Source organism: Gouania willdenowi, chromosome 16 (genome assembly GCF_900634775.1).
Source record: "Gouania willdenowi chromosome 16, fGouWil2.1, whole genome shotgun sequence".
Lineage (NCBI taxonomy): Eukaryota > Metazoa > Chordata > Actinopteri > Blenniiformes > Gobiesocidae > Gouania > Gouania willdenowi.
In genome coordinates this window covers 20,658,301-20,669,090 of record NC_041059.1, presented here as the reverse complement: position 1 = coordinate 20,669,090, position 10,790 = coordinate 20,658,301, and the positions used below count along the sequence as shown (strand labels likewise).

The window sequence follows — 10,790 nt, the reverse complement described above, 5'->3', positions numbered from 1 at the left end:
TGTGTGACAAAGATATCAAAGTTTGTTGTTTTGAGAAGAGTCATATTTATGATTAAAAGCTATGATTGTATTATATTCTAAAGTTTAGGATTATCTGGCTTGTCTTCCTTTCTTTCTGTTCACATCATAACCTTATATTTAGTTCTACAAAATGTGTTTACAGCTAATTTTACTGATTATTGTTACACATCATCCTGCATGTGCATTATATACAGTATAAATGTGTAGATTTAACCAACTGTTGGAGAAACCATTTTATTAAATACAAAGCAAACTACATGCAAACAGAAAAACAAAGGTAGAAATAGTGTATTTAAATTATGAAATTAGTGAGTTGTTAAAGTGCTGAGGTGCAGCGGAGGGTCTTCTTCTGCAGAGACGTGATGATGAGGGGTCCGAGTAAAACCCAAAATTCCATGGTAATTTTGAGGGTATAAACATGCATATAAACACATTACTGGTATATTAACCCATATAAATCAAAAAATATAGAAATGGGACATTTTTTACGGCTGCAAATGTGTAACATATTACTGGTGTTTTGAGAACAGGACACATGTAGATTTCTGAGCAATTCATTATAGTTGTGCAGGACTAACTGGAACTCCACATACTGAAAATTGGTATTGCCACATGTGCACTAACACAACACGACCTAAGAAGAGAACTAAAATAAGATTAAAAATAAATAAATAGTTGCAACAATTTGCAGTCTTGTTCCAGGTTCTGCTGTCATAATATTCCCATCCTTGTACTTCCAATGTTTAAATGTTTTGTTTTTAAGGTTCATGTTACATTTTGAAAAAGGTTGCACTTTATTTCTGGCTTATTGATTTTTGTTTGGAAAATTATTACCCTTTCTTTCAGACATTTCATTTATTTGGGCTTGTATTTGTGATGTTCTGTTTTTGGTTACATTTAAATGAATAAATTAATACACAACACTTTGCTCCCCAAGACACTGTGTTTGTTTTCATTCTACAGAGTTTGTGAGTATGTGTCCCAGAACACTGAAACACCATATATATATATATATATATATATATATATATATATATATATTTATATTATTTATACATTAGCAGCAGTACAATGTCCAATGTCCAATTTCCATTTTTTTCTGGGTTATATAATAGCCAACCACATGTGTCCTGTCCACAAAATGCCAGTAATATGTTACACATTTGCAGAAGTAAAATGTCCCATTTCCATATTTTCTGCTTTATATGGGTTAATATACCAGTAATATGTGTTTATATGTATATTTATACCCTCGGAAATACCCGGACCTGATGATGAGCTGCTACACTCCGTTACTGTCCCGCTGTCGGCTGAACAAAGAGAAGTCGACAGTTGTGCGTGCGCATGCGCGGCAAACCGTGCCAGCCTGACACGGTGTTTGGACCACCTCTTCTAGCAGGACCATCGGGCCGTTAAACCCCCTGCCTACGGTGGCTGGGAAGTGTCAGGTGAATGCGTTTAAAGAAATGAACACAAATGCAAAAAGGTCACAACACGAATGCAAAATGGCTACAACGGAAGTGTTTCAGACGGCCCGGTATTACAGACGGACACGTTTCTGGCGGATGTTTTTAACCCACCAGAACAGAGAAGAACAAGAAGAAGACATCGAAACGCGTATGAAAGTAAGTGAAAGTTGATTAGGATACTCTTATATTTTTCATATCAGGCTATCATATCATAATACCCGTCCGACTGTAATACCGGTCCGGCCGGAAACACTTCCGTTGTGGCCGGTTTGCATTCGTGTTCATTTCTGTAAATGCATTCACCTGACACTTCCCAGCCACCGTACCCTGCGGTGCAGTTCACACCTACGCAGGCCAGACAATGGCCCCCCATGGTTTCACACATGCACAGAGCTGGTTAGGAACGGCCCTGGTTGCCAGTGTGAGTACACCCTAAATCTGCGTAATTGGACCAACTCTCAGATCCCAGCATCCTTGTAGAGCAGGGGTCACCAACACGGTGCCCGTGGGCACCAGGTAGCCGTCATGGACCGTGTGAGGGGCCCTCAGGATCTCAAGTCACCAATGATCTCCATCTAAAATCTGATTTACTGTCCAGGGTTCAAACACAAAGATAAATACATATGACAGATAGTAGATAGTAGCTTACATATTAGAGGTAATACTGCTGCACCTGATAAAAGTTTTAGTATTAAATGAACCATTAAGTGCTGCAGATTTGATGTATGGGTCGTGGTATGTTTTATACAATATGATATATGAAATAGTGGATTTTCGTAAAATATGACATAATTGTTACATTTAACAAATGTTACATGTTACACTATTAGTGAAAAGTTGTACGTTAGTAGCTCGTAAAATAGGAATTCTCGCATTATCCTGTAGTTAATGAGAAAAGTGTAATTTATTGGCGGACTATATTGACTGCACATTGAGACAAATACACTGTTGAGCTCGATTTTCAACCAATCAGCATCAAGAATGTTAGTAGGTCACAGCCAAAAATCAAGGCAATATCACTACGCACATGTAAACATGGAGGAGAGTAAGCAGCGCATCTTCACCTGATAGCGGAGCGGCGATCAAGCTCGATTAACACCCATGAAGTGCATTGTTCATGTCGGAAAAGATGGTGGGGAAGGTCCCAAGCCCTTCACCGAAGTCCGATGGGAAAAAATCAAGCAGTGTGCGAAAGAATTACTCAAAACGGTTTATTTTGTACTTCAAGTAGTTATTCGGCATTTTTGGGTTTATTTGATAAACAGGTTTGAAAGTACAAAATTCCCTGTTTTCCCTTTTTTCAAAATGGGCACCTTTAGCATCATGTTTCTCAAAAACTACAAGGTTGCGTGCCGTTAACTTTTTCCTGAGGAATCTATAAATATTTCTGATGTAAAATACAAAAAAATTAGGTAGTGCCCCCCGGGATGGAACGAAACCCTATTTCTAGACCTCTTTTAGGCGACCGACAGCGGCCTTTAATAAAATAAAATAAAAGTGAAACCGTGAAAATGGATTTAAAGAAGTGCTTTTCTCACTAATAGCCCTTTGGACTATACAGTACTTATGAAGTAGCTGACAGTTTCAGAAAGGTTGGTGACCCCTGTAATAGAGAATGAACACATACATGACCCAACATGCACCAGCACAGGCAGCAACTCCTCTCAATCCTCCACCTGTAAAACATCTCCCTCTAGTGGTTACAAGCCTCCTGTGCAGAAAATCAAAGATGGAAGTTCCAAAGTTTTTTTTTTTTTTAAAGGTTTTTTTATTTATTTAAACCTTTTCAAAAAAACAAAATTAAAAAATAAAACAAAGAATTGAAAAAACACACATCTCAAACTACAGCAACATCCACTGATTCTACAGACACTCTGGAAACCACAATTCAAAGGACATGTAGGCATGTGACCGAGCAAATAAAAAAATAGCATCATCAAAGTTATTTCTATCCCATCTTCCTTTACACACCTGTGCAATAAGTGATCTTATAAATATTATTTTTTATCCCCCCTCGCCTTCGTTCCTCTTCTTCCTTACTTGCAATAACTTATCTTTCACTAGCTTCTTTAATCTGCTAGATTTTGGTTAAACCAGGCGTTATCGATGGCCATCCATCCCTGTGACTATGCTTCTGTTTTCTGATTGATGATGGAGAGTTAATTATGTTTTTGGCGTCAAATGAACAAATTTTACTTTAACTTTTTTTTTTTTTTTTACCGTCCTTCAAATATTTACTTTATGAAGTCAGTTCCCAATACTGAAAAGTGTTTAGCAGCTAATACATAGTAATCACTTCTCAATAAGAGAACATTAAAAGACAAAATAGTAATACGTATAAAACAAAAACAAATCTGAGGAGACACAAAGTATAAAATGCCCTTTTTCTTCTGCGGATACGTTTGTGTTTGCTAAGACGGCACCATTAAAAGGACTGTGGTGGGTTGTCTGTGTATTTGAAATCTGTTAATCAAATCTGGAGCGTTTCTGGGAAGCAGCCGGCGAGTGTCAGCGTCCAAGCAGACGATATGCACTATGAGTGGGATGCATATTAGCAGACGTCAATACTGCATGAGCCATCGCTGAATGACTTCACTGGAGTTTTACTCTTGACACATAAACAAAGCATTTCATCAGGTTGAGGCAATTGTGTTAAAAAACAAAACCTACAGCTTCTTCTCTGCACTGATAAAATGTCACACATCAACGGCGTGGCAAGCAACATCATTTGAAAAGTGGGAAGAGAGAAAAAAAAAAAAGCAACGAGGAAGATCTCTTCACTAGTTTCTTCATCTTTGGTATAAAAAAGTGCCACTGATGGGCTTTGTTTGTTCAACAGTTAGGAAAGACTCAAAAATGTCCACAAATCTACTAAAACTATTGCTTTTTGCACATTTAAAAATCTTTCTGATTTCTTATTTTTTTCAGATTTTTTTGTTTGTTTGTTTGTTTCTGCAGGGAAACGTACTAATCAGAAAACCAAAGAAATAAGACAGCAATAAACCATCGCACAAAAGCAATATGGTGAAAACTGTTGGTGTTTTTTTTTTTAAACCTCTTAAACACACTGCATGTTCCTGGAACCAGTGGATTAATGCTTTTTACCACTTTACATCCACCACACTGCTCCACAAGACCTCTTACAAACCCAAAGTGAGCTTCTTTCATTCTGTACACACAGTTTTTAGGGTTTGATCTGCTCACTCTCCTCGTCAATGATTCACCACTATTGAGACTTTCTTTCCCAAAGATTAAGAAAATTAAGGCAGTAAAGATTTGTGAAAACATTAATATAATAATGATAATAATTAAAAAAAAAGTACTGAACAAAAATGATGGAAAATAATGTAGCTTAATATCAAAGGAAGACTGCATATTTTTTTTAATTTTTTTTTTTGTCAAGATTTCATTTCCCTCCTGTTTTTGATGTTAATTAAAAAAAACGGTGTAAATCTACCTGCACATTCATTTCTGTACATCGCTGTACAGTTGGTTGAGTTTCTTAGTTCTCGATCTCTCCTTTGGAGGCAAAGTCCATTCTCAATGTGAAAAATGAAAATGTCGCAGTTCTTTTTTTTTTTTTTTTTTACTTGCAGACTGAATTTGACGTCATTGTTTTTTTTCTCATCCAGCAAACCACAATACATTTTTTTCTTCTTCTTTTTTCCCCCCAATCTTCCTCTGGTTCAACCAGACAGGAAAGATAATAGATTTTTTTTTATTTGTTTGTTTTTTTTCTTCGGTGCATTTGCACCAATTACGGTGGAAGCATTTTCCCAACATTGTTGTCCATGCCTTCATTTTTTGTTTGTTTGTCCTTTTTCATCTAGAACCTCTCAGTGTCTCCAGCACATCAGTGCAGTTCTTCCATAAGCAGCGCAGCAGTGATTCCTAAGTCATTATGTTATCTAAAGGAGACAAGAAACAGCATTTATTGTCAAAATGTGACAAGTACAAAACAAAAGCAGTGTGTGAAGGAGTAAGATAGGCAATACCAACAGCAGCAGTTAAAAACAATGACGCAGCAGACCCCAAACTTTTTCTGTTATACCCTTTTTCTGAGAAAGAAAATATCCGACCGGTTAAAAAAAGTGCAAACTTAACTGAAAAAACATTTTTTTCAAAACTCATTAAAATGACATAAAATGTGCAATCACATATTTTGAAACAGTTTGGGAGCCACTGCAATAACTGTTGATTATGCATAGATGGGATTGCCCTTAGACAGGAAGTAAATGTGCAGTGATGTCTCTTCGCAGCGAGAGGGATGTATGTTTTAATGTAAGTGCATTTTCATGAGCTGCGTTGTTTCCATGAACATGAGTCTTTATGATCACAGAATCAGTAAACAAGTGTGTTTTTGTTCTCTATGTTGCTGTGTGGAGACAAAAAAAATGGGTATAAAATGATATATGGATTTATTTGATCAATCAAAGAGCTCAGATAACGTAGATCAGTGCTTCTCAAATGGGGGTACGTGTACGTGATGGCATTACAGGGGGTACTTGAGAGAAAGAGAGTGGAAAATGAGTTAGGCTAGAAATGATAAAAACTATAGAAATACATCTATTTAAGAGCCAAAATCTTTTTTGTTTTTCAACCTTGGTGAAATTTCCCAAAAAATTAAGGTAGTGGCTATCCGTATGGTTGCTGCATCAATATATCAACATTCTATCTGTACGCAGCGGCCCTACTTGGCCAGTTTAGGTCGCGTTATAGGTCAGTCATTGGTCAGTTTAGGTCACGTGACTAAGACTAAATCTTACCCTAACTCTAACCCTAACCCTAAAAATTGTTGTGATATTGGGTTATAACCAAAACCTAACCCTAACCCTGAGAGGCTACGTACGTATACTTTGGTAACCGTACCTATAGAACCGGGGGTTGTCCGTACAAATAGACACTTTCAAAATTTAGACACATTTTGGAAATTTTATAATTATTATTCTTTTTTTAACACAAAAATCTTAAACAACTGTATGTCTATACTTTCACTTTGTGAAATATAACTGTAGTTAAACTGAAATGCAGTAAAAAATAAATGAATATCAGAGCTCAGCCGTGATAAAAAAATATATTCTAGAGAAAAAATGTCTTTGGGGTCGCCAGAAATTCTTGATATCAAAATAGGGTCACGATCCAAAAAAGGTTGGGAACCACTGCACTAAATACTGTTTCTTTCACTTAAATACAAAATGAGATTCTTTAAAAAGTGTGTTATCACTCATTCATTCCATCATTATGCTCGAGAGTTGTTTTAAATAGTTTTCTAAGGGGGTACTATGAGAACCACTGATGTAGATAATACCCATTAGCTTCCATAACATACACCACTGAATAACTTTAAAGCAGCTGTTTGTTTTTGATGCTGCTTATGCTAACGTAGGCTATAAGTTATTTATGAGTTAGAATGCTAGTATGGCATCAATTAGTGTTTTCACTTTGGCATCAACTGCCATTACTGCTTAAGTAAATGTAAAGTAACAGGAAAAGAAGCAGACAGTGCATTATGTAATTATAACAACACATCAATAATCAAACATTGGGTGACACAAACAGATCTCTATACTCAGTGCACTCACTTGGTCTGCTGGTACGAGTAGACTGTGGCGTGCTCGCTGTTTTCCACTGGTAAAGGCTGCTGCCCACTGGTGTCCTGTGAGGAGGGAGCAGCTGTTTGTGGAGATGGATCTGTCACCACACCCTGACCAGAAACACCATAATAAGGTATATACTTATGACTTTTGGTCCAAAAGTATCAAATATTGAGGCTTCTTTATTTATTGAAGGAATTCAAATCCAAAGAACAAATGAGATTATGTTTTTGGGTGTTATGATAGATGATAAGTTACCATGGAAGTCGCATATAGATTACACAAAACAAAAGTTCAAATATCCAAAATTATGGCTGTTTTCCACAAGGTAAAGCACTCACTGAATCAAAAAGCCTTGATTGTTCCATATCTGACTTATTGTATTGAAGTGTGGGGCAGTGCCTGTAAATCATACACAAATCCAATTTTTCTTTTACAGAAACGAGCGCTGAGAATAATTAGTGGAAGTGGATACAGGGAACATGCAAACTCAATATTTATGCAGCAACATTTTAAAAATGATGTACAAAGCTAATTTATAAATCTTACCCACAAATCTGCAAAAAAAAGGGAAAAAAAAATCGCTAAGAGAAAAAGTAATTACAGCTTGTGAGGAATAGAGATATTAAAAAACAAAAACAAATTGAGAACAGAAGGTGCGTTTCAGTTCAGGGGTCAGACTATGGAACAATCATAAATAATACCATTAAATTATCAAGATCACTTAATATGTTAAACAATAATGTGAAATGCATTATGTTGAAGAAATATGAGACAGAAGCGTAAACTGTATTGTGGTTTATAATGAGGTGTGACAATGACTGCTTTACAGTTTAATGCCTTAATTCATTTTTATGGAGGGGGTAGATGCTATAAGTTTCACTTCTTTCTGCTTCTTTTCACTAATATTTTCTCATTTTTTCAATGTGGAGGAGAAAGAAATTAGTTTTATTGCCTTGAATGAAATAAATAAACAAACAAACTCAGTAGGTTTTATTGTAAACACGTGAAATCTAGGTTTAAGAGCAGCTAAAAAGCCTAGTTGAGTAGAGACAGAGCAGTGTTGCTTTTCAACCTTTTTGTTGGTTTAAATGTGTGTATTCATGCTTTCTTACGTCAACTGTGATGGCAGACGCAGGCACGGCAGTGTACTGGGGAATGTAGGTTCCTTGCATAGGAGCGGCTGCTGCAGCAGACATGTACTGCTGAGGGGAAAAAAAAGGAGCAGTAAATAATCATTCATTCCTCATTTCTACTCCAAAAATTCAATTTCAAATGTATTTTAATTCAAAAAAATCATTTGGCCACATTTGCATCAAGGGGAGACATGCCAAGTAGTTTATGATGTATTATTGTTACGGTATGAATCATTAATGATTTACAATCCAAACACACACATATCCTCACATGTGCATGCACAGACAGGTGACGTGAGACTCACAGTGCCTGAAGGACCCAGAGACAGGTGGTTCATCTGCTGGGTGAGAGGAGCCATAACACTGGGAGGGTGGAGAGACAGACTGGGCTCTATGGCTGCAGCCGGGGTGATCACAGCCCCCTGAGTCAGGAGAGAAAACACGTGATATAGCTGAGAACACACAATAGAGTTCATGGGGCTTTGCAAATAGTGAAGCAACACATATTAGTTAAGAAAAAATCAGTTAAGCAGCAGAAAAGCTGTCTTTTTAACCCATTTTATTATTATTATTATTAATATTATTATTATTATTATTATTATTTAAGACATTGGGTTTTGCAAATAAAAACTTAGATCTTTTTATAAAATAAAAAAAAAACAATATTCAGATGACTTATTTGTATTTGATTTAAACAGGAACAACATTAAAGAAAAGATATTTACATTTACAATCAAAATAAAGATTATATATAAAGTACGTGAATAACAGTTTCTATGTTTTTCAACCTTGTTTAAATATATATTTTTTATTTTATTAAAATTCCTAATATTCTAATAAATACATTCGGTGACAATACTTGAAGATTCATACATAAGGCTGACATTATCTGTCATTAGCATTATTAAGGTGTCATGAAGACTGTCGTTAAGGGTCGTTCCCTAAATTATGACACCTTTGGAGCTATGTTTGCATTTTTTTGGGTTAGGTGGAGGGATTTAGTGGGTTTAGGGTAAAAATTAGGGTTAAGGTTAGAATTAAGGTTAAGGTTAGGGTTAGAATTAGGGTTAAGGTTAAGGTTAGGGTTAGGGTAAAGGTTAGCGTAAAGGTTAGGGTTAGGGGTTAGTGTAACAAAGGGTTTAGGGTAACAAACGACACTTAATGACAGCCTTCATGACACCTTATTCATGCTAATGACAGGTGTCATGTCATAATAATGACAGCGTAATGTCAACTATTATGTAATAAAACTAATTAAGTGTTACCATGAATTCTTCATTTTTTGCTTTGATCAGGGCTTATATTGATCATATTGATATTGGTATTTAAACTTGCGGGCACTATTCTTTTGGTACCTTTTAGGAAGTGGACAATAACATTTTAATCTGATGTTACAAATACAGAAAGAAAAAAAACAATATTTTTTCTAAAGATTGACCATTCCTAGGACTGATATTAAATCAACCCTCACCCACTTTCATTTGATGTGTGGGAAAAACCTTCTTTAAATACATTAAAGAGACACATGAGGGTTATTCAATTTCAGCTTGAACATTTAAAAGCATCCAACATTAACTTCTGAGTAAAACCACAGTCTGCTCAATGCATTTTCTGTTTTTTAGCTGAGTCACTTCCCTCTCTGCATCTCTACATGAACAATCCTCAAACATTATAGAGTTACACTTTAGAGATTGTCAGCTTGACTTTAATACGCTATGATGGCTACTGCGAGTTTGCATCGCATGTTGCAAACAAACAAACATGTCAAGCTAGTGTAACAGAAAGCAGTTAGTGAGGCTTTTACTGTAAATCTCCTCACAGGGAGATGCTTTAAACACAGACAAACACCTTGATGCGCAGAGCTACGCTTTTCCAAAGTACGTAGCTCTGCAGTGGATCTAAATAGAAAATTCTTCTTTTTACTGTGTGCTTAGATGCCTGGCAACAACGTCCCAGAGGTACACACTGTTCATGCAACTACATTTCCATTGGGCAAAAAGATAGCATCAGTAAATATGTGTGAGCATCACTTCGGGGAGTAGTTAACACTTCTTCTCCTGCTTGCTGAGGCAGAGTGGTGTGAGGAGAACACAGGTAATCACATGCTATTTTATGCGCAAGCTCAGCTGTCTGAAAGTCTTTCTAACACCTCGCTCTGTCAACAAGATTTCACCGACGCTGATATCGACACACTGATACACGACGTCTATTAGAGCTCACTGGAGTTGAAAATGTGTCAGTTTAGACTTTTCCCGACACTCAACCAAGAGAAACTGTCTGTGCTGGTAATGATGGAGCCGTGAATTGTTACTTTTCTATTGTTGGCTAATAATCAGAAGAGTTGAAAGCTGTTGTCACCTCTACAAGTCCACTCACAAAGTGAGAGCCTGCTACCGTAATCATAACTGAAAGAAGCGTTGCACACAGATGAATCAACAGACCTCGCAAACATTCAAATACACAACCAAAATAACACCTAGTTTCACATGAACCTTTATCTGTTTCTTTAATTTCTCTTAGTTTCACATTTTTTTGAAATAATTCCTCATGCTTCACCCTGGTCTCAACAA

At 36.3% G+C, this 10,790-nt stretch overlaps 1 protein-coding gene across 5 annotated transcripts in view; it reads right to left on the bottom strand.

The window, feature by feature from the left end:
• Positions 1-3,621: 3,621 nt before the first annotated feature.
• The window catches only part of LOC114477558 (RNA-binding motif, single-stranded-interacting protein 3-like), a 132,818-nt gene continuing 125,649 nt past the window's right edge, over positions 3,622-10,790 (bottom strand). The window contains exons 11-14 of one of the 5 annotated variants that reach the window (XM_028469930.1): positions 8,526-8,642; positions 8,200-8,289; positions 7,073-7,194; positions 3,622-5,398 (exon numbers count right to left, since the gene is read on the bottom strand). In XM_028469930.1, the coding sequence (XP_028325731.1) occupies positions 5,395-5,398; positions 7,073-7,194; positions 8,200-8,289; positions 8,526-8,642 (333 nt within the window). In that variant the 3' untranslated portion in view covers positions 3,622-5,394. Of the gene's footprint in view, positions 5,399-7,068; positions 7,195-8,199; positions 8,290-8,525; positions 8,643-10,790 lie in introns of those variants that run through there. The other 4 variants (XM_028469933.1, XM_028469931.1, XM_028469934.1 and 1 more) reach the window with 4 other exon arrangements.